The following is a 23,929-nucleotide window of genomic DNA, read 5'->3' on the forward strand; positions in this document are numbered from 1 at the left end:
GATGAATGGTAGTGCTGGTTGCACAACAATGTGAATGTACTTCAAGCCACTCAACTACATACTTCAAAATGGCTAACATGCACCTATAGTCCCAGCTACTTGGGAGGCTGAGGCAGGAGAATCACTTGAACCCAGGAGGTGGAGGTTGCAGTGAGCCGAGATCATGCCACTTCACTCCAACCTGGGGTCAGAGTGAAAATCTCCTCCCCCACCAAAAAAATACACCTATTATTATATGTATTTTACCACAATTAAAAAAAAACAAAAAACTTTTTTTTCCCGTTTGTTTGTAGGGTTTAGTTTTAAAGAGCAGCCTCTCAATTTATCAAAAGAGATGAAGACACTGAGTTATCAAGTGGTCCAGGTAACATTCTCCCTATTTAGCACCCGTCCTCCCTGGACTACAAACAGAAGTTTGTTCGATAAGTGGAGAATCAGAGCCAGAGCCAGAGAAGAACCTGGTTGGTGGATTTTTGTTTTTTTGAGATAGGGTCTTGCTCTGTCACCCAGGCTGGAGTGCAGTGGCACGATCACGGTTCATGCTGCCTTGATCTGCTAGGTTCCAGTGATCCTTCCTCCTCATCCTTCCAAGGTGCTGGGATTACAAGCATAAGCCGCCATGCTTAGCCAACTTTTTTGGTTTTTGTTTTGAGACAATGTCTCGCTCTGTTGCCCAGGCTGGAGTGTAGTGGTGAGACCACAGATCACTGCAGCCTCATCTCCCAGGCTCAAGCAATCCTTTCGCCTCAGCCTCCCAAGTAGCTGGGACTACAGGTGTGTGCCCCTGCGCCTGGCTAAATGTTTTAATTTTTAGTAGAGATGAGGTCTTGCTATGTTGTCTAGGCTGGTACTGAATTGCTGAGCTAAAGTGATCCTCCCACCTCAGCCTCCCAAAATGTTGGGGTTACAGGATCTTAATAGCTGGGTTCCTACAGCTCTGATGGCCAGATGCCCTCTCCATTGTAGGGACAACAGCAGAAGGGAGTTTGGAAAAGGTGTTGGAATGAATTAGTGAAAAGGGAAAAGCATTCTAAACTAAATTGCAAAGGTACTACTGGCACCAACTATGCTCCGTCAGGTGGAATGATCATTTGCACTTGCTTTAGGTGCCCATAAGTGCCCACACTGCTCAAATCACCAGCCTTCCTTTTGTCTATACTCCTAGAAAGTAGTGAATTCCATTTTTCTTAAGGTTTAAGAGGCTCCTACTCTAGGTAAGAAGGAGCCCTGCAGGTGAAAATGAAGGTTAGTAAGTACCTCAACGTCCCGCTTCAGTTTCTCCAGGAAGTTCTTTTTACTCTCCTCTCCCACGTGCAGCTTCTGCCCTTCATTGAGGAAGTCATTGTCTTTGAATGTTGGCAAGTCCTTGGCCTAGGTGAGCAACAGCAGTTAGGCTGGGTAAGCCTGATTCATTCACCCCAGGGACACCCAACTGTTCTGCTGGGAGCAACTATACAGAAAGCGGAAAGGTTTTCAGTGTACTGACACTCAACCTGTTAAATCAACAGTGCAGGAGCCTCTAGTCCCAGGCTTTGGGCAGGCGGGGAGGGCAAATACATGAAAGATGAGGAACGACTAAAGGACTCTCTCCTGTTGAGCATGGACCAGCTCAGGGCTCAGGCAGCCAGTAACTGACTCAGGCTAGACTATGAGATGGAAATGTCTGCCATCCCAGCAGGACTATGAAGAACCTAGTGAGGGCAGAGGTAAAAGACCACAGACCAAGGTCTAGGCCTAGCATAAGGACAGGCAGGTGATTCGTGACACAGGGCATTTCATATTGACAGATGGTATGTCTGGGAGCTTGGCTAGGGGCTGGGGTAGGCGAGGGACAGGATGGCTGACAGGAGTTGTTTCTGACTCTGAGTAACCCTTCCATTCCTGCTCAGCACCAGCATACCTTCTCCTTGTCGCTCGCTTCTCTGGCAACCGTAGAACCCTGAAAGGATAAGAGCCATCAGGGGAAGTCCAGCTGAGGCAAAGTCGACTGCATGAGCAAACATGGGAGAGCCAGCAGGTGAACTCAAGTAGGCTGGTTAGAGTCCTAGAGGGGCCAGGAGGCAGCACCTTGTTCATTTACTGTGTCAAGCCCACTTATAGAGCTCTACGTGCAATATACTTGTTACGTGCTCAGCAAAGAGGACTGCACTGGAGAAGCTCAGTCCCTGCCTTTAAGCCACTTTCCTTCTAACAGGGGAGACAGATATTCAGCAGTGGTTCCACCGGTCATTAGCTCATTCACTACCACGGTGCTCAGTGGTACAGGGGGGAGACAGTACACTCTGAAAGCACATACCACAGGGGCCTGGCCTGCGGAGGGACAGTGGCCAGGGCGTACCCACTTCCTGGAAGTAGTATTTGGGCTGAGCTCAGAAGGGTAAGGAGGAAGCAATTAGGTTGGGGAAGGAGGAGGTGGACAGAGAGGAGACTATTCCAGACAGCAGATGTGAAATCCTGGGAAGAGGAGCACAGGCACTGCAGGAACGCAGAGGAAACCAGTGCAGCTGCAGCACAGAGGAAAGGGATGGCGGCATAAGTTGACAGAAGTCAGAAGCCAGGTTCAAGAATACGGAGCACCCTAGTTCACAGCCACAAGTGTGTCCTTCTCAGCGTCTAGAGATGCACTTGTGCTGGCAGTCCATGGGGGTCTGATGGATGCTAAAGTGCGTGCGTCAGCACGGCCTCCCTCGCTGTGCACATTCCACAGACAGGAATGTCAACTGCTGCATATATATGGCACATGTAGGGCTTAAATAATCTCCTGTTACTGTCACCTGGACTTCAAACAGCCTTTGGTCCACAAGAGTCAGGCATATCCACTCCAGAGTTCCCTGTCCATGCCAACACATAGGCTTCCAGCTTTCCCAATTACATGGAAGTTGGAGTAGGGGCCCCTCTGGAGCTCAGACAGCAGGGAGGCACAGCTCCAGCAAACACAGAGCCCTTTACCTTGAGGTCATACTTGCGATGCACAGTGAGCCGATGGCTGAACACGTTCCTGGTAACCACCATGTAGGTTTCCACACCATCCACGGTCAGGCGGTACATGCCCAGGAACTGTGGCAAAAGGGTGTTGCCATGACACTCCACTATGAACTAGAATAGAAAGGAAGAAGAGAAAACACTAAGGAACAGGCAGTGCCAGGGATGGATGGAGCTCACCCCAGACTAAAATGCTCCCTGGCTCCCTGGAATTCCAACCTCTAGACCAGTAGTTCTCCAGCTGGGTTCTATGAAGCAATAGGGGTTTCTCAGGCTTAAAACAGGCAACAGCCACCTCCAGCCTCCTGTTGGCATGTCAGAAGGAAAGGCAATCTGAGCAGGTGGCTCAGAGCCCCTGTGGGTTCATATTATTAGTATCTCACCTAAGATTTTGTTTAAAATAGGATTCTACCACAGGAAAATCCCTGATCCACACCTTGCATCTCTTCTGCCGGCCTGATATGGGAAAGCCACAGGGAAGAGACAAGGCCCGCCAGGGATCCAGCCATCTGGGAGAAGAGAACGGCTCCATATCCAAAGCTCTTATCCACGCCATGCCCCAGGGTTTCTGCCATAACTCCCGAAAGACCAGAAGTTCCCTTCAGCCCTTCTCAGGTGCCCCAGAAATGAAGACCCAAGCAGGCTGAGGACAGACACACAGATGGTGCCACGGGACTCCCTGCCTTCCTCGTGGACAGGTTCCAGATGAGTGGAGAGATGGGACAGGAAAGGAAACAAGCCTGCCGAGCCGAGGGGGCCTCTTTCAGAAGAAACGGGGTGGATGCCAGAGCGTGAACACTTTCCAGCTGGGGCTCAGTTGGCAATGAGCCTTCACGGCTCCTTCTTCCCTTTTTAAATTAGGCATTTCAGCTCACAGAAATACGGTTGCAGGAGAGTCCCACTGTTTGGTGATCAGAAGCAGTTGCCATTACCAGAGAGGACCAACCACTCCCTAAGAAGCTCCCCCAGGGCTCTCTTCTCCCTCTTCCAACCCATCCTCTGCAGCCCAGGCTTGGGACTCACCATACCTGGTGGTATTTCTTTAAGATGTTGTGCATCTCCGCCACGTCCTCGCTGGACACAGTCTTGATGACAAAGCGCCGGTCGTAGGTGGTGAGGAAACGCGTGCCACACCGGCCCTGGCTGTCACTGTTGATGGGGGCGCTGCGCGTCACTGAATTCTGATAATCGAAACAAAAGCAGGCTGGGCTTGCCAGGGGAACAGAATTCTTTCGCTGAGTCTTCCCTCAGGGGCTGGACTGCTTGAGTGCCAACAACACCGAGATAGAGGGACTCCCAGATGGGAGTTTACCCACCCCTTTTCTCACAGAGTGTTCACATCCCTCCCTAAGTCTTCCTCCAAAGTGACAAGAATTGTTCCTTACCACGTGCCCTTCATTCCAGTCTAGGATGGGAAGAGGACTGACTGTGAAAGTTTCTGTCCTGATCCCAGAGAGCTATCCTACTAAAATTCTGCCTCTGATGGAGGGGGCTGAGTCTAATCTGGATTCTCACATGCACTACGACCTTGGGTGAGACATTTAACTTCTCTACCCCTGCATCTCCTCATCGGGAACACAAAGACGCAAACTGAGCTGATTCTCCCAGTCTCTCAGGGGTGGCAAAGACGAAGCTTAGGAAATACTGTCTTCAAGGGGTCTAGCACAAAGCAGCAATGCCCATTCGTCTCTTGTCCGTGGATCTACCCTAGAGCTGAAAAATCTTCCCCAAAGCAGACAGCTGATCCTCATCTCCGAGCCTGACACCTTTCCCCTTGCCTCAACCTCCTGCTTGTCTATGCAGGGCTGGGAGGCAGTTTTGGGGAGCTTTCCTGGTTGTATCCTTGCTCCTCCTCAAGGCCCTATTCCCATTAGGATCAGAGAACAGTAGAAGCCTTAAGAGGGAGGGTGTGGGAAGGTGTGAGTCAACCAAAGGGATAGGGAGGCAAGGCTGAGGGGAGATCCCAAATGTCCCTGTTCCCAAGAAAACATACATAGGGATCATGTCACAGAAATGTCTCCTCTCCAAGTCCTTTCCCCATCTCTCAATGAGGATCCTGTTATTATTATCATTTTTGTAGAGACAGAGTCTCACTTTGTCACCCAAGCTGGAGTACAGTGGTGAGATCTCAGCTCACTGCAGCCTCTATCTCCTGGGCTCAAGTGATCCTCCCGCCTCAGCCTACCAATAGCTGGGACTACAGGTGTGCACCACCATGCCTGGCTTATCTTTTATTTTTATTTTTTATTTTTTTTGAGATGGAGTCTCGCTCTGTCGCCCAGGCTGGAGTGCAGTGGCCGGATCTCAGCTCACTGCAAGCTCCGCCTACCAGGTTTACGCCATTCTCCTGCCTCAGCCTCCCGAGTAGCTGGGACTATAGGCGCCCGCCACCTTGCCTGGCTAGTTTTTTGTATTTTTTAGTAGAGACGGGGTTTCACCGGGTTAGCCAGGATGGTCTCGATCTCCTGACCTTGTGATCCGCCCGTCTTGGCCTCCCAAAGTGCTGGGATTACAGGCTTGAGTCACCGCACCCGGCCGCCTGGCTTATTTTTGTAGTTTTTGTAGAGATGGGGTTTTGCCATGTTGCCCAGGCTAGTCTAGAACTCCTGAGCTCAAGCAATCCTTCCTCAGCCTCCCAAGGTGCTAGGATTACAGGTGTGAGCTACCACGCCCAGCCCTTTTTTTTTTTAAAGATGGTATTTTGCTGTCACCCAAACTGGAGTGTAGTGGTGCAATCATAGCTCACTGCAGCCTTGAACTCCTGGGCTCAAGGGATCCTTCAGCCTTGGCCTCCTGAGAAGCTGGGACTATAGGCATGCACCACCATGCCTGGCTGATCAGGATCCTACTCTTTTTTTTTTTTTTTTTTTTTTTTTTTTGAGACGGAGTCTCGCTCTGTCGCCCAGGCTGGACTGCAGTGGCCGGATCTCGGCTCACTGCAAGCTCCGCCTCCTGGGTTCACGCCATTCTCCTGCCTCAGCCTCCCAAGTAGCTGGGACTACAGGCGCCTGCCACCTCGCCCGGCTAATTTTTTGTATTTTTTAGTAGAGACGAGGTTTCACCGTGTTAGCCAGCATGGTCTCGATCTCCTGACCTCGTGATCCACCCATCTCGGCCTCCCAAAGTGCTGGGATTACAGGCTTGAGCCACCGCGCCCGGCCAGGATCCTACTCTTTACTTTCCCCCAATACCTCCTTGGAAAACCCTGGCGGAGGAGTGAGGACCACCTTCATGGGGAAAACTAAAGTCAGAGGTGGTAAGCAGCTTGGGGAGTTCCTCAGCAAAGGTGCTAAAATAGCACCCCAAAAAATAGAGTGTTCCCGTTACAGAAATGTTGAGTAGACTCTGTGACTGCGTCCCTCTTCCTCCCAGCCTGGCCTTTCTCCCATAAGACTTATAGGCTGCAAGCCTAGCTGGGAGGTAGAGGCAGCATCTCCTGACTCTCTAAGTGGCTGGCAGTCCAAGAATATAGGGTCCCCTCCCTGAGCACCATCCTCCCTGCTCTCATTTCAGTCTTGAGCACGGGCATGCACCCACAAGGCTGTTAGCAGCAAAATGCAGACACTGAGAGGATGTGATTAGACAGCCCCCCAGGGGAGGCGAAGGAACCCCTCACTTGGAACCCCTCACCAACGAACAATGGAGGGAAGATGTCTGAGCAACTTGGGGTTGCAACAGTGGCAAGAAGTTTCCCGAAAACCTCCATCCCCAGTCAAGTCATGATTGAGTTCAGGGTTCAATCCTAACAGGGGGCTGTAGGAACCTCCCAGTACCTCTCAGGTGTGGGCATTCCTGGGCATTCAAGCCCCAGCCATCTCGTCCTCCTCTCACAAACCCTCGCCCTCTTCTTCAAGATACTTTTCTTTGCACGCAAGCCCTCCAGAGAGGAGGAGAGAGGGGAGGAGACTCTAACCCAAGGTCCATTCTGCTGCTGTGAACTACTCTGTGAAAGGGGTGGGGTGGGAAGAACTACAGTGTTAGAAAAGGGGCATCCATTCTAGGTTTCACTGTGCTATGGGGAAAAGAGTTTTCCCCACAGATGAATGAAAGTCAGCTATATGTCAGGCCAGGGGTGCTGGCTCACACCTGTAATCTCAGCACTTTGGGAGGCTGAGGTGGGCAGATCACGAAGTCAGGAGTTCGAGACCAGCCTGGCCAATATAGTGAAACCCCATCTCTACTTAAAAAAAAAAAAAAAAGCAAAAAATTAGCCAGGCATGGTGGCAGACACCTATAATCCCACCTACTTGGGAGGCTGAGGCAGGAAAATCACTTGAACCCAGGAGGCGGAGGTTGCAGTTAGCCGAGATTGTGCCATTCCATTCCAGTTTGGGCGACAAGAGTGAAACTCCATCTCAAAAAAAAAAAAAAAACAACAAAAAGTCAGCTACATTTCTTTTTTTTTTTTTGAGGCAGAGTCTTGCTCTGCCGCCCAGACTGGAGTGCAGTGGCGCAATCTCGGCTCACTACAAGCTCCGCCTCCTGGGTTCACGCCATTCTTCCGCCTCAGCCTCCCAAGTAGCTGGGACTACAGGTGTCCGCCACCACGCCCAGCTTATTTTTTGGTATTTTCAGTAGAGACAGGGTTTCACCATGTTAGCCAGGATGGTCTCGATATCTTGACCTCGTGATCCGCCTGACTCGGCCTCCCAACGTGCTGGGATTACAGGCGTGAGTCACCGTGCCTGGCCAAAGTCAGTTACATTTCTTACAGCTATAAAGGTGAAGTGGAAAATTCGCCCACCTTCACCACAAGGCTGTCTGCCAGGGAAGAAGATCCAAGGAGACATGCTAAGAGGAGAAGTGACAGAAACCATGGACTATGAGTCAGATTCTAATGTCCCTGACACTGGGATTGATTCCTCCCAAGAGGTCAATAGCCTCTACAACACTGTCACCCCTTGAAGGGGACAGTTGCCCTAGCAGCCCAATCCTCCCTCCCACCACCAGGATAGGGCATAAGTTTAGGAGGTGACACTCATACCTGGCAAGAGGTTCACTATCCTTGAAGTCTTCGTTTTCTAATCTGTTTTATCTGCTTTAAGAGGCCTCATCTCTCACTGACAATAATTCTCTTTTTTTTTGAGACTGAGTTTCACTTTTGTCGCCTAGGCTGGAGTGCAATGGCATGATCTCGGCTCGCTGCAACCTCCACCTCCCAGGTTCAAGCAATTCTCCTGCCTCAGCCTTCCGAGTAGCTGGGACTATAGGCGCATATCACCACACCCGTCTAATTTTGTATTTTTTAGTAGTGACAGGGTTTCACCATGTTGGCCAGGCTGGTCTCAAACTCTTGACCTCAGGTGACCTACCTGCCTTGACCTCCCAAAGTGCTGGGATTACAGGCATGAGCCACCATGTCCCACCCAATTCTGTCTTTGAAGCGAAACTATGAATGAGAAGGGTTCTTCAGCCTAGACTGGGAATGTCAGACTAAAATGAAGGCGCTTCCGCAGACCCCTCTCCCTCCTGCTGCTCTCCCTCCGAGGGAGAGGAACCTGAGTGTGTGCAGCATCCTCAGAAGCATGTCTAAGGCCCTCGCGCTCCAAGGGGCCCCCCACCGCTGGGGGAGAGACCACCTGGGCTGGAGCAAGGCATGACACAGAGACACAGCACAAAAACAGCTAACACGTTTTGATTATCTACGTGTCCTGTGGCTTCCTGACCCCATTCCATTCCCTAATACTCTGATGTTGCCAGGAGCCTCCATACCTGGTAATCCTGATCATCAATCCCAAACCTCTCCCGAAGGTTTCGGAACACCATGGGGCAATACTCCTTAAACTTAAAGCGGCTGGGCAGGTTCTCCCTAGGGAAAAGCAGAGACATGTCTTTGTGAACTGCCCCTTGCTCATCTTAATTCTATTATTATTATTATTTTTTGTAATAGAGACAGAGTCTTGCTATGTTGCCCAGACTGGTCTCGAACTCCTGGTTTCAAGCAATCTTCCCACCTCAGCCTCCCAAAGTGCTGGGATTACAGGCATGAGCCAGCACACCCAGCCTCATCTATATTCTGACTTCAGAACTCCTCAAAGTGTGGTCCACAGATTGCCTGGATCTGAACATCTGCCATACTTAACACGTAGGTTTCCAGGCTCTTAGGAATTCTGGAGTTGAGTCGAGAAACAAACACTCCAGGTGATTCTGAGCATGTAAAAGTTTAAAACCTTTACATCTTGTGTTCACTTTGTAAAATTAATCCAGCAGTATATCTGAGATTTGTGCACTTTTCTATGTGTTTGCTGCCCTTCAATAAAACATACATTAAAGAAAAAACTCTCACCCGCTGGGCCATGAGCCTGAGTGGAGGCTCCACCTCACAAGCACTGTGCTCACTACAGTGGGAAGCTGCATGTGAGCATCTGCTGTGAGGTGAAATCAGCCTGAATGCTACAGGGAAAAACCTCTCTCATCAGAGGGCCCCTCTCCTCTGGCCATACTCCTGTGGAAGCATCCTGAAGATGGTTACATATAGGAAGCCCTGCCCTGGGCTTCCACTGGGACACAGGAAAAGAGTGCCTGACTTAAAGAGGTCCTCAGTCAATTGAGTGGGACCACAGAGCCCTGTCTGCTGGCTGCTGGCACCAATCTCCACCCTCCCACTCCCTCATCAACACAGACTCCCAGGAGGACAGAACATCACCTTGAAATGATGACTCCTACCAATCCTCCATCTTTACAACAGCTATCCTGTTTAGGGACCCCCTTTTAGAAATATGTCCCTCTGACTACTCCAGGATGACAGGCTTTAAGGAAATCAAAAGGAATGTCTTCTTAGAAAGGAAGTGGCCTATCTGCCTTATCTACCCTATCTTCTAGTAAACAATACTAGAATCTGATAAATAGCATAGCACACACAGGGCTAGGCGCAGTGGCTCACGCCTGTAATCCCAGCACTTTAGGAGGCCGAGGCAGGTGGATCACCCTGATTGAGGTCAGGAGTTTGAGACCAGCCTGGCCAACATGGTGAAACCCCATCTCTACTAAAAATACAAAAAAATTAGCCGGGCGTGGTGGTGGCTGCCTGTAATTCCAGCTACTCGGGAACCTGAGGCAAGAGAATCACTTGAACCCAGGAGACAGAGGTTGCAGTGAGCCGAGATCGCGCCACTGCACTCCAGCCTGGGCAACAAGAGCAAAACTCTGTCTCAAAAACAACAACCAAAAAAAAAACACACACACAGTTGTTGGAAGGACAAAAAGGAATAAAATAGAAGAAAATAAGAGATTGGGTTCTCTGCTTTAGGCCAAGATATCAAGGAGGCAGCACCTTACCAGAGGCCATGGACCCTGAAGTGGGTAGTGGTGCAATGCCCACTTCCAGAGCCCTGACCTCTGGGTCAGAACAACCTTCTTTCTGGCCTCTTGAGTTGAGGGCTGCCTCTCCCTCCTTAGGTGGCCACTTAACAAGTGGCAGCTATGGAGACAGACAGCTTCTAGAACAAGATGGTATTACTTACTATGGCAGAGGGAGGTCACTAAGGGACGTTCTCAAGTCAATCTTCTCTTCTGGACTAACAGTCTGGGAATGGTGGGGTGACAGAACCCAGCTAGTGAAGTGGTGGGGACTGTGAGACAATGAAGAATAGAACCAGGATTCACATGCAGAAAGGAGAAAGTGTGAGCAGCAAATAGTCCTGGGGTGGTCCACAGAGGGATGGAAAATCCAGGCCCCAAAGGGCTTAAAGCAGGCCCAAAACTGTGCCAGGTGAGGCGGCCGCTAGTGTTTCCAACAATATCTGAGACAACCTTCAGACACTGGTGCTAATCTAAGAAGTAACAACACACAAAAATGGGAAGTGCTACTCTGGGTAGCGTGCCCTCAAGCCCCATGCTCCGCCTGTGGCTCATACACCAGCCAAACAGAAAAGAGCCTGGCGGCATCCCAGGCCAGGAACATGCCTGGCAACCTCCTGCCTCAGACTAAGATCAAGATGGGGCCACTGCTACAGTCTCACACTGGATACCTCAGCTCCAGAGCAGCTCACTCCCACCTGAGCTGGCTCTAGATGAATCACCCTAGGCCCAGCCACGTGCCCCAAGGGACACCAGAGGTAGGCTGATAAACGAATGAGATGATGACAATACTAGGATGAGAGGCACATAGCGAATGCAGTTTCCTGGCCAGTTTGTCAGCTCTGAGATCCAGGTGCTGCTGTCACACCCTGCCAGGTGCTGCCTTGGCTCCCGCCATGCACGAGGCTTCAGAAACCTCTGACTTGAGGGAAAGGACTGCCACAAACCTGAGTCCACTCAGTAGACGACTTACTTATTGAAGAGATGATTGTCCACCTTGATCTTGCTGTAGGCTTTAAAGTCATCTGGCATTAGCATGACAGGAACAGGAACATTGCTCAGCTCATTGATCTGAAAAGCAAGGAGAACGTAAGGCTCTCAGCCAGGAGGCCACGTGCCTCGGAGACACTAAGCTACAATGTGGATGTCACAATCTCGCTTAAAGCATGTACAAGTTTCCCTCTCTTTTTGTTTTTTTGAAACAAAAGCACACTGAGATCACACCACTGCCTGGGTAACAAGAGTGAGACTTTGTCTCAAAAAAAAAAAAAAAATTAAACACATTAGCCAGGCATAGTGGTGTACACCTCTTGTCCTAGCTACTCAGGAGGCTGAGGTGGGAGGATTGATTGAGGCCAGGAGTTTGAGGTTGCAGTGAGCTATGATTGCGCCACTGCACTGCGCTCTAGCCTGGGCACGAGTGAGATCATGTCTCAAAAGAGAAAATAAAATAAAGTGAGGCCAGTTCCTGTGTCAAGTCCTGCCATACACTAAACTGGGGCAGATGGGGCAGGATGCCTTTCCTCTACTGCAAACAAACCTTCTGTCTTTCATCCCTTCAGGGAGCTGGATCCTGGACAGACAGCTGGTTTTCCATTGGTGCAGAGATGAGGGCAGATCCTGCCCTTCCCCACATCGAGTTTAGCCAATTAGTGGTCTAATTAACCACAGATGTCCTCTCCCATCACAGCAAAGTATCTGACATTTGACCCTCAACCCAGTTGCCACTAATGCATTCAGGATTTACAGAGGAAACCTTAGTCCCGACTTAATGGACTGGGGGGAGGGGGCACAGCCTTGTGTCTCCCAGACACTTTCCTTGCAAATCCTATTATCTCAATGAGGCCCCAGGTGGCAGTGAGGGGATAACCTAGAGTCACCAGAACTCCTCCAGGAGCATAAATGGGGGAAATGGCATTTAATTGGCTGCCCCTTTTATGTTCCAAACGTTTTTTATTTAGAAATGTCAGAGAATGGAGGAAGTTCAAGTTAACGCAGTAACTGGGCTAGGGAACCATACCTTCCTAGCGTTGGGAAAAAACCCAATTTACTCAAGGAGAAATGAAGGAAGCCATAGGAATGCATGCGTTTGGAGAGGGGTGCTGGGGGAGGGGTAGTTTATAAGTTGGCAGTGGAGCAGAGACTCAGTAAACTGTGGCAAAAACTGACATAGACACAAGAGTGTATCCTGTATGATCCCATTTATATGAAATTCTACAACAGGCATCTATAATGAAAGAAATGAGATGAGTTGCCTGGCCAGAGGGCAGGGGTTGCTGAGTGTAAAGGGACATGAAAAGTATGATTCTACGGTGACAGAATGTTTTATATGTTGTTTGGGGTGATGGTTACATGAGCATATATATTTGCTGAAATTCATCAAATTGTATACTTAAAATACTCACACTTATTACACATAAATTATTCCTTAATAAAGTTGATTTTTAAATTTCCAGTATCCAGCTCTGTGATACCCTTCATTGGCTAAATCCTCTCAATAGCCAAAAAAATCCCAAAGAGTCATGCCAGTTCCCATTCCATGGGGTGCTCACAAGAGAATGTGATTGTTAAATCTATGCCTAGAGGAAACCATTCCACTTCCTTGTTTTTCTGCCAACAAAAACAATTCGTGGTGGCTGCCCATTTCCTTTTTCCTGGCATACCAAGCCTGGCTCTGAGACTTAAAGGGAAAACAGATACAAAGAGTTCAGTGCTCGGCTGGGCACGGTGGCTCACGCCTGTAATCCCAACGCTTTGGGAGGTCGAGGTGGGCGGATCATGAGGTCAGGAGATCGAGATAATCCTGGCAAACATGGTGAAACCCTGTCTCTACTAAAAATACAAAAAATTAGCCGGGTGTGGTGGCGGGTGCCTGTAGTCCCAGCTACTTGGGAGGCTGAGGCAGGAGAATGGCGTGAACCCAGGAGGCGGAGCTTGCAGTGAGCCCAGATTGTGCCACTGCACTCCAGCCTGGGTGACAGAGCGAGACTCCGTCTCAAAAAAAAAAAAAAAAAAAAAGGTTCAAGGCTCTTACGCAGTTCTGCCTTTTCTGGCTCATACCTCCATGACAGAAAGAACATGCCATTGGCTCAGAGTATGCTTGTAGAGCAAAAAGTTAAAGTGCCTGCTACAAATTGATTCTGGGTTAGTCTAAGATCCAGACTTGCTGCCAAGGCCAGGACATGACACTGGGGGAACTAAAAGAGACTAAAACACTAGCTTGAGAGGAATCAATTGGCTGTTAGCCAAGATAAGTTATTCTAAAGGAACTATTCAGGAATGTTCTATTCATTAATTCTCTAAGTCTTGTTCTCACTTCATCTCTATTGTTGATTATATATCCCAATAGCAGGAAATGTTCTTTTTTTTTCCTTCCGAGACACAGTCTCACTCTGTTGCCCAGACTGCAGTGCAGAGGTGCGATCTTGACTCACTGCAACCTCTGCCACAGGGCTCAAGCGATCCTCCTGCCTCAGCCTCCCAAGCAACTGGGATTACAAGCAGGCGCCACCATGCCTGGCTAACTTTTATATTTTTAGTAGAGACACGTTAGCCAGGCTGGTCTCGAATCCCTGACCTCAAGTAATCTACCTGCCTTGGCCTCCCAAAGTGCTGGGATTACAAGCATGAGCCACTGTGCCTGGTCTAGGAATTTTTTTTTTTTTTTTGAGACCGAGTCTCGCTCTGTTGCCCAGGCTGGAGTGCACTGACAGAATCTCGGCTCACTGCAACCTCTGCCTCGTGGGTTAAAGTGATTCTCCTGCCTCAGTCTCCTGAGTAGCTGGGATTACAGGCGCATGTCACCACACCCTGCTAATTTTTGTCTTTTTAGTAGAGATGGGGTTTCACCATGTCGGTCAGGCTGGTCTCAAACTCCTGACTTCGTGATCTGCCCGCCTCAGCCTCCCAAAGTGCTGGGATTACAGACGCAAGCCACCGTGCCTGGCTCAGCCTAGGAAATTTTTAACTCAGCTAATATTGGTGAACAATCCATATCTCAACTAGGGGAGACTTACCCCTCATTTCTACTAGGCCACACATAGATGATTCACTGTAGGAATTAGCCATATTATTATGTTCTTTTCCATTTCAGTTGAACAGTTCCTATTGAAATATCTACTACGTGCTTCATTCTGTTAGGTAAGTGTGTGGGAGAAGGAGAACACAAGGGGAGAAAGTGTTGTACACGCAAAAGAAACAGGAGGCTTATAATCTCATCAGGGAGATGAGAAAATCCCCTGACACCACTCAAAGTCAAAGCAGTATACAATTAAGTGAGAATCCAGGGTTACAGACATCAAGAACAGCAGAGGCTCAGAGAAGGATGAGGCCAGCATGGTCAGAGGGTCAGGCTCCCAGTCCTCACACAGCAGGCCAGAAACAAGGCACCTAATGCCTCTCCTAGTATTGCACCAAGAGCACTTGACATTGGAAAAATCTACAAGATCATGTTACACTCCTGCTTAGAAATCTTCCACGGCTCATCATCAACCTCAGGGTAAAGTTTTAACTGCTTAGCCTGGCATTCAAGGTCTTTCCTAATCTGGCTCAGACTGCCAATTTTTTTTTTTTTTTTTTTGAGACGGAGTCTCGCTCTGTTGCCCAGGCTGGAGTGCAGTGGTCGGATCTCAGCTCACTGCAAGCTCCGCCTCCCGGGTTTACGCCATTCTCCTGCCTCAGCCTCCTGTGCAGTTGGGACTACAGGCGCCCGCCACCTCGCCTGGCTAGTTTTTTGTATTTTTTAGTAGAGATGGGGTTTCACCAGGTTAGCCAGGATGGTCTCGATCTTCTGACCTCGTGATCCGCCCGTCTCGGCCTCCCAAAGTGCTGGGATTACAGGCTTGAGCCACCGCGCCCGGCCTTTTTTTTTTTTTTTTTCTGAGATAGAGCTTTGCTCTTGTTGCCCAGGCTAGAGTGCCATGGCGCATTCACTGCAACCTCCGCCTCCCGCGTTCAATCAACTTTCCTGCCTCAGCCTCCTGAGTAGCTAGGATTATAAGGCATGTGCCACCACCACGCCCAGCTAATTTTGTATTTTTAGTAGAGATGGGGTTTCTCCATGTTGGTCAGGCTGGTCTTGAACTCCCAACCTCAGGTGATCCACCTGCCTTGGTCTCCTAAAGTGCTGGGATTACAGGTGTGAGCCACCTCACCCAGCCAGACTGCCAAATTTCTATTCAATTTACTTCTACTCAGTGTATCAAGGGCCTTACTATATGCTAGGAGCTGGGAATACAAAAACAAAAAGACATCTCCAGAGCTGGGCGTGGTGGCTCACGCCTATAATCCCAGCACTTTGGGAGGCCAAGGCAGGTAGATTACCTGAGGCCAGGAGTTCAAGCCCAGCCTGGCCAATATGGTAAAACCCAGTCTCTACTAAAAATATAAAAATTAGTTGGGCATGGTGGCGTGTGCCTGTAGTCCCAGCTACTCACGAAGGTGAGGCAGGATTGCTTGAATCCAGGAGGCAGAGGTTGAAATGAGCTGAGATTGTGCCACTGCACTCCAGCCTGGGTGACAGAACAAGACTCTGTCTCAAAAAAAAAAAAAAAAAAAAAAAGTAAGTATTGATTCTGCATGGGAGAGGGGGATGGTTGCTAGAGGAAGCTACAGAGAAACACACTTGAGTAAAGCCTAGGATGAAAGTTCTCCCAAAAATGAAAGGAAGGAAATCCCAGGCCGTAGGAAGTCAGAATCAAGCCTGAGCTGTGAAAGTATACTGCCCATTCTAGAAATGGTGAGTGCGTCTGCAGGGATGGTTCCAGAGACAGAAGGCAGCATCATAGGACGGAAATAATGAGTGGAGGGAGGTAATACAGAAAGACAGGTCATCAGTCTAGCACATTAATAAATATTATACAAATATTGTATTAATAAATATTATTCTATAATAAATAGAACAGATGCTTCTATTTATTGAATGCCTGTAAGTGGCCAGTGCTTTACCTCATTATATATCACACATAAATCATATATATTCTATTCTATTACTTGTAATACTTAACAGTCACATAAAGTATTACTAATTTGACTTTGCAAAAGAGGTTCAGAGAAAAGGGTACCTTTCTGAAAGTCACACAGACAGTATGTGCAGTCAGGATTTGATCCCAGGCCTGTCTGGTGCCAAAACCTGGGCTCTTTATGCTGGGCTGTGTAATCCTTTCTATGGCTAGCTACCTTGCCTAAGGTAGAATTTTCTCTTCCTTGTCTCTATCCATACCACTGCAAGGAGAGTGTGATGCCCACCTTACAGGACATGAAAAGCTCAGTGAAAAAAAATTATTGCTCCAAAGCATACTAGTAATAAGGGGCAGAGTCTGGGTTTGAACTTAAGTTTGTCCACAGTATGATAAATCTGGACTTGACTATAAAGGCAATGGGACACTCTCTGGTTTAAGTCTGGGAAGTCACACAATCAGATGAGTGATACCGAAAGGTAATTCTGGGGTAAAAATAAAGTACGGATTGGAAAAGAGAAAGGAAAGCAGCAGCAAGACCATTTATGGGGCCATTACAATAGTTCAGGTGACAGACAATAAAACAGGCAGTAGGAACAGAAGAAGGAACAAAGCTAAGAGGTTCATCCAAGAGCTGGCTAAATGACACTTCCTCTGGGAGAGCTTTTTTATCTCACCCAGGTTGAATTACCTACTTCCGCCTCTGTGTATCTTTATGTTCTAAATATTATGTGTACTTAAGTAATTACTTGTCTACATGTCTGGTTTCTCAACGAGTCTGTGAGTCCCTTGAAGGAAGAGACTCTATCTTACCCATTTGTGTGTCCCCGGCACAATGACTGGCATATAGTAGTTGTTTGGAGGAATGTGTGGATAGGAAAAAGGAGGGAGTTGAGAACTGAAGGATGGCTAACAGTGGGATAAATGAAGAAAAGAAAACGGCAAGACTGGTGTGCCTGTGCCATAAGGCGCATGGTCTGGAGGATGCGCTAGGTTAAGGTGAGCTACTGAAGCTATGACCAGACTGTAGAGAGTCTTAAATGCCAGAGAGAGAAGAATAAACTTTATCTAGTAAATAAAAGGGAGTGTAGTACTAAAGGTTTTGAAGCACAGAAGCTCCTAAAGCAATGTTTTAGAAGGATGTGCCTTTCCTTTTCTATCTCTAGCACGCTGGGCCAGACTCTTTCCCCTCCAGGAGAAGTGCACTTGTGGAATGCCAACTCACTCAAATATCATGCTAAATACAACTTAATAGGAAGGGTAAGTCTGTTGTATCTCAGGTCACTTAAGTGGTTTTTGGAATATCCACATGATTAATTCCATGAGCCATCAGCATAAATGATGAGAGGGCTAACCAAGCTCAGTGAGAAACAATTCAAGAGCAATGAGTTGGCCAGGTGCAGTGGCTCATGCCTGTAATCCCAGCACTTTGGGAGGCCGAGGCAGGCGGATCATGAAGTCAGGAGATAGAGACCATCATGGCTAACACAGTGAAACCCCATCTCTACTATAAAAAATACAAAAAAATTTAGCCAGGCGTGATGGCGGGCGCCTGTAGTCCCAGCTACTGGAGAGGCTGAGGTAGGAGAATGGCGTGAACCTATGAGGCAGAGCTTGCAATGAGTTGAGTTCGCACCACTGCATTCCAGCCTAGGCAACAGAGCAAGACTCTGTCTTAAAAAAAAAAAAAAAAAGAGCAATGAGTTCACTTTATGCTGATCTACTGGAGATGAACATTCCTTTATTGACTGACTGACTGATTGATTGAGACAGCATCTCACTTCCATAAGACAGACTGGAGGGCAGTAGTGCGATCTCAGCTCACTGCAGCCTCAACTTCCTGAGCTCAGGTGATTCTCCCATCTCAGCCTCCCGAGTAGATGGGACTACAGGTGTGCCACCATACCCAGCTAATTTTTTGTATTTCTAGTAGTGACAAGGTTTCACCATGTTGCCCAGGCTGGTTTCAAAGCCCTGAGCTCAAGCAACCCACCCACCTCAGTCTCCCAAAGTGCCAGATATGATTCTGTTGTACGTATATAACAGAATACTATTCAGCCTTTAAAAAAAGAAGAAAATTCTGCAATATGCAACATGGAGATGAAAATTCAGCAGCTAGTTCTAGTCTGGTGAACTTCTGCGTCCAGAAGCCTCCACTTCCCTGTGTGACCTTCATAGGAATTGTTACCCAGGAGGCCTGGACTAGGCATGCAGGTTTCCTGACGTGTTCCAGTCCTCTGTTGTCGGTTCAGCAGTGGGCTGGCCACCACCAGCAATCACTTCTTACCTGCCACTATCAGAACACATGACATGCGGCCGGGCGCGGTGGCTCAAGCCTGTGAATCCCAGCACTTTGGGAGGCCGAGACGGGCGGATCACGAGGTCAGGAGATGGAGACCATCCTGGCTAACACGGTGAAACCCCGTCTCTACTAAAAAATACAAAAAACTAGCCGGGCGAGGTGGCGGGCGCCTGTAGTCCCAGCTACTCGGGAGGCTGAGGCAGGAGAATGGCGTAAACCCGGGAGGAGGAGCTTGCAGTGAGCTGAGATCCGGCCACTGCACTCCAGCCTGGGCGACAGAGCGAGACTCCGTCTCAGAAAAAAAAAAAAAAAAAAGAAAACATAACATGGTAGAAATACACTCACAGGCCCGAGGAGGTCCAAAGCAAGAACTGCGACTCCAGAGAGGAAGAGAGGGCCACAGGAGCCAATAAATCTACCCGTGTTTACTCCTCCTTTCCATATCTTGCTTTCTCCTTCTCCCGCTATTTGAGTCCCACTGTTCCCTGTGAGGTGGGAAGGCCTGCTAAAAGAAACTTCATTCAAAGGCCTGAGCAGGAACATTCTCTAAAGATTTTTTTTTGAAACGGAGTCTCGCTCTGTTGCCCAGGCTGGAGTGCAATGGCACAATCTCTGCTCACTGCAACCTCCGTCTCCTGGGTTCAAGCCATTCTCCCGCCTCAGCCTCTTGGGTAGCTGAGATTACAGTCGCACGCCACCACACCTGGCAAATTTTTGTATTTTTAGTAGAGACAGGGTTTTGCCATGTTGGCCAGGCTGGTGTCAAACTCCTGATCTCAAGTGATCCACCCTACTCGGCCTCCCAAAGTGCTGGGATCACAGGCATAAGCCACTGCTCCCTGCCTTCTCCGAAGAATTATTATTTTTTTTTTTGAGATGGACTTTTGCTCTTGTCACCCAGGCTGGAGTGCAATGGCGCGATCTTGGCTCACTGCAACCTCCGTCTCCCGGGTTCAAGCAATTTTCCTGCCTCAGCCTCCCAAGTAGCTGGGATTACAGACATGTGCCACCATGCCCGGCTAATTTTTGTATTTTTAGTAGAGACAAGGTTTCACCATGTTGGCAAGGCTGGTCTTGAACTCCTGACCTCAGGTGATCTACCTGCCTTGGCCTCCCAAAGTGCTAGGATTACAGGCATGCGCCACCACGCCAGTCCCCTCTGAAGATTTATAAAGCAGTAGGGCAAGAGAAAAAGACAGGTAAAGGAGGTCGGTGGCTCATGCCTGTAATCCTAGCACTTTGGAAGACCGAGGCAGGCAAATCGCTTAAGCCCAGGAGTTCAAGACCAGCCACCAGCCTGGGCAACATGGCAAAACCCCGACTCTTCAAAAAATACAAAAATTAGTCACGTGAGGTGGCATGTGCCTGTAGTCCCAGCTACTCGGGTGGCTAAGGCAGGAGAATCACCTGAGCCTGGGGAGGCAGAGGCTTCACTGAGCCATGATTGTGCCACTGCACTTCAGCCTGGGCGAGAGTGCAAGACTCTGCCTCAAAAAAAAGAAAGAAAGAAAATGTATGGACAGAACAGAACTGGGGTGGAATGTAGGAGAGAAATTGAGCAGACTAAAGAATAAATCTGTCCCTCACACCATACCCAAAAGTGAACTCAAAATGGATTATAGACTTAAATGTAAGAGCTAAAACTATACATACTCCAGCACTATTCACAAGAGCTAAGATGTGAAAACAAATCCATCAGCAGATGATAAAGAAAATGTGGTACACATATACAACAGAATACTATTCAGCCTTAATAAAAGAAGGAAATTCTGCAATATGCAACATGGACGAACCTTGAGGACATTACGCTAAGTGAGATCAGCTAGTTGCAGAAAGACATATATTGCATGATTCTCCTTATATCAGGTTTCAAAACAGTCAAATTCACAGAAACAAAGAGTGGAATGGTGGTTGCCAGGGGCTGGGGGCACGGGGAGATGGGGAGTTAATCAGTAGGCATAAAGTTTCAGTCAAGCGAGATGAATACGCTCTAGAGAGCTGCGCTATGACACTGTTCCCATGGTAATCAATAACATAAATGTACACCTAAAATTTTGTTATGAGAGTAGATCTCATGTTAAATGTTCTGACCACAATAAAATAAAATAAAATAAAAAAAGAAAGAAAGAGCTGAAACTCTAGTTGGGAGGACTACTTGAGGCCAGAAGTTTGAGAACAAAACAAACGAGTAAATCTTCATGACCTTGGGTTAGGCAACGTCTTCTTAGATATAACACCAAAAGCACACACAACAAAAAAACAGATAAATTGGACTTTATTAAAGGTAAAAACTTGAACTTCAAAAGATACCATAAGAAAAATGAAAAAGGCAGGTCAGGTGCAGTGGCTCATGCCTGTAATCCCACCACTTTGGGAGGCCGAGGCGGGGGGATTGCTTGAGGCCAGGAGTTCGAGACCAGTCTGGCCAACACGGCAAAACCCCATCTCTACTAAAAATACAAAAATTAGCCTGGTGTGGTGGCGGGTCCCTGCAATCCCAGCTACTCAGAAGAATGTGGCAGGAGAATTGCTTGAAGCTGGCAGGCCGAGGTTGCAGTGAGCCAAGATTGCGCCACTGCACTTCAGCCAGGGCGACAGAGCAAAAACTCTATCTCAAAAAAAAAAAAAAAGAAAAATGAAAAAGACAACTCAATGAATGGGATAAAATATTTGCAAATCATATATATGATAAGGGACCTGTATCTAGAATATAAAAAGAATTCTTATAACGCAATAATAAGAAGACAACCCAATTTAATAATGGGCAAAAAGATTTTTGTAAATGGGCAAAGAATTTAATAGACAATCTCCAAAGAAAAGATACCAGTGAAGGCTGGGGATGGTGGCTCATGCCTGCAATCCCAGTCCTTTTGGAGGCCAAGGCAGGAGGACCACTTGAGGCCAGGAGTTCAGGACCAGCCTGGACAACAAAGTGAGACCCTGTCTCTACAACAACAACAAAAAGAAAATGTACAGGCCGGGCGCGGCGGCGCACGCCTGTAATCCCAGCACTCCGGGAAGCCAAGGCAGGTGGATCACCTGAGGTCAGTAGTTTGAGACCAGCCTGGCCAACATGGTGAAACCCCGTATCTGCTAAGAAAACACAAGTTAGCTGGGCGTGGTGGCGGGCACCTGTAATCCCAGGTACTCAGGAGGCTGAGGCAGGAGAATCACTTGAACCCAGGAGGTGGAGGTTACAGTGAACCGAGATCGTGGCACTCCAGCCTGGGTGACAGAGCAAGACTGTCTCAAGGAAAAAAACAAAGAAAAGAATATGTAGGCCGGGCGCAGTGGCTCAAGCCTGTAATCCCAGCACTTTGGGAGGCCGAGGCGGGTGGATCACGAGGTCAGGAGATCGAGACTATCATGGTGAAACCCCGTCTCTACTAAAAATACAAAAAACTAGCCGGGCGTGGTGGCGGGCGCCTGTAGTCTCAGCTACTTGGGAGGCTGAGGCGGGAGAATGGCGTGAACCCGGGAGGCGGAGCTTGCAGTGAGCCTAGATCACGCCACTGCACTCCAGCCTGGGAGACACAGCGAGACTCCGTCTCAAAAAAAAAAAAAAAAAAAAAAAGAATATGTATAAATGGCCAATAAGTACATGAAAAGATGCTCAACATCATTAGCTATCACAGAAATGCCAATCAAAGTCACAATGAGGCTGGGTGCAGTGACTCATGCCTGTAATCCCAGCACTTCGGGAGGCTGAGGCAGGTGGATCACCTGAGGTCAGGAGTTTGAGACTAGCCTGGCCAACATGGTGAAACCTCATCTCTACTAAAATACAAAAATTAGCCGGGCGTGGTGGCAGGTGCCTGTAATCCCAGCTACTGAGGAAGCTGAAGCAGGAGAATTGCTTGAACCCAGGAGGCGGAGGTTGCGGTGAGCCGAGATCACACTACTGCACTCCAGCCTGGGCGACAGAGTGAGACTCTCTGTCTCGGGGAAAAAAAAAAAAAATCACAATGTGATACCAATTCACACCCAACAGAATGACTTTAATGTCTTTAAAAAGACAGTAACAAGTGTTGACAAGGATGCAGAGATACCGGAACTCTTATACACTGCTGGTAGACATGTAAAATGGTACAGCCACTTTAGAGAACAGTTTGACAGTTCCTCAAATGGTTAAATACAGAGTTACCATCAACTGCTCCTGCTCCTCTGATCCCCATGGTAAGGTTTCACACATACCTGGTTCTTAAAATGGCCAACAAGTATCAAGCCAGGTCTACCTCCCATAGTCTCCATGCTCCTCTCTGAGGCCATCTCTTCCCTAATTCCAAACCCTTGGAACTGTATTTCATCCACTAAAACACTGGTTTTCGCTCTTCACTAGTTCTTCCCTGACAGGTGCAAAGTCTTCTGACTTTTCTCCTTGTTTCCTACACATTCTTCCTCCACAAAATCCACGGGCTCTCGTCCATGAGAGCAGCTTCTGTGATAACACCAAGTTCAAAGTCCTCTCTTTTTCCACCTAGAAGTAAACCAATCACCTCATGAAAGGGTAACTAACTTTTGCTGTAAAGACATATCCATCGTTCCTATCTGATACACCATTAGCCACAGACTACTAGCATGCCTAAACAGGTGAGAAACTAAAGAAAAGGCAGTATCGCCGGGCGCGGTGGCTCAAGCCTGTAATCCCAGCACTTTGGGAGGCTGAGACGGGCGGATCACAAGGTCGGGAGATCGAGACCATCCTGGCTAACACGGTGAAACCCCGTCTCTACTAAAAAAATACAAAAAACTAGCCGGGCGAGGTGGCGGGCGCCTGTAGTCCCAGCTACTCGGGAGGCTGAGGCAGGAGAATGGCGTGAACCCGGGAGGCGGAGCTTGCAGTGAGCTGAGATCCGGCCACTCTGTCGCCTGGGCAACAGAGCGAGACTCCGTCTCAAAAAAAAAAAAAAGAAGAAAAGAAAAGAAAAGGCAGTATCTGAAATCTCAGATGACAAAATGTTACAAAGTAGGCTTTTTTTGAAGGGGGGAAATCTCCAAAAAAGTGCAGCAGTCCACCGACGGCAATGTGGCCCTGATCCCTTAGACAGGTGCAAGATTATACACTCTTCTTCTAGGCAGATGTCTCCAGTTTCCAAATGGGGACACTGAAGTACTAGACCTTACTGCAGACCAGGATGAAGCAGTAAAACTTAGGACTAACTGGCCTCTGAAGCGTAGCCTGTCCAGGGCAGTGGTGGGAAGTTCCCATGAGGTGCCTGTTCATTATGTCTAGCTGCACAGATCTTGCTTAAAGTCAATGCCCTTCCAACTAGCCCCTCAAACAAACTTTCAACTTAAAGTTAGCAAAGAAAAAAGATGACCACTTTGTCCAAGAGAGTAGGACTCACAGATACCTAATCATCAGCTATTGAGAAGCTTCATACCCACA

General features: G+C 48.3%; 1 protein-coding gene across 5 annotated transcripts in view; it reads right to left on the bottom strand.

Moving 5' to 3' along the window:
* The window catches only part of LOC105472427 (phosphatidylinositol-5-phosphate 4-kinase type 2 beta), a 40,521-nt gene that overhangs the window by 14,325 nt on the left and 2,267 nt on the right, over nucleotides 1-23,929 (bottom strand). For 4 of the 5 annotated variants that reach the window (XR_011615801.1, XR_011615800.1, XM_071083048.1 and 1 more), the window contains exons 2-7: nucleotides 11,255-11,352; nucleotides 8,695-8,791; nucleotides 4,011-4,163; nucleotides 2,950-3,096; nucleotides 1,901-1,939; nucleotides 1,258-1,371 (exon numbers count right to left, since the gene is read on the bottom strand). Coding sequence is in view for 3 of the 5 variants with exons in the window: in XM_071083048.1 (XP_070939149.1) it covers nucleotides 1,258-1,371; nucleotides 1,901-1,939; nucleotides 2,950-3,096; nucleotides 4,011-4,163; nucleotides 8,695-8,791; nucleotides 11,255-11,352 (648 nt within the window). In the remaining 2 variants the exon portion in view is untranslated. Of the gene's footprint in view, nucleotides 1-1,257; nucleotides 1,372-1,900; nucleotides 1,940-2,949; nucleotides 3,097-4,010; nucleotides 4,164-8,694; nucleotides 8,792-11,254; nucleotides 11,353-14,297; nucleotides 14,787-23,929 lie in introns of those variants that run through there. The other variant, XM_071083050.1, reaches the window with a different exon arrangement.

The sequence above is a fragment of the Macaca nemestrina genome, chromosome 17, assembly GCF_043159975.1.
Source record: "Macaca nemestrina isolate mMacNem1 chromosome 17, mMacNem.hap1, whole genome shotgun sequence".
NCBI classification, from domain to species: domain Eukaryota; kingdom Metazoa; phylum Chordata; class Mammalia; order Primates; family Cercopithecidae; genus Macaca; species Macaca nemestrina.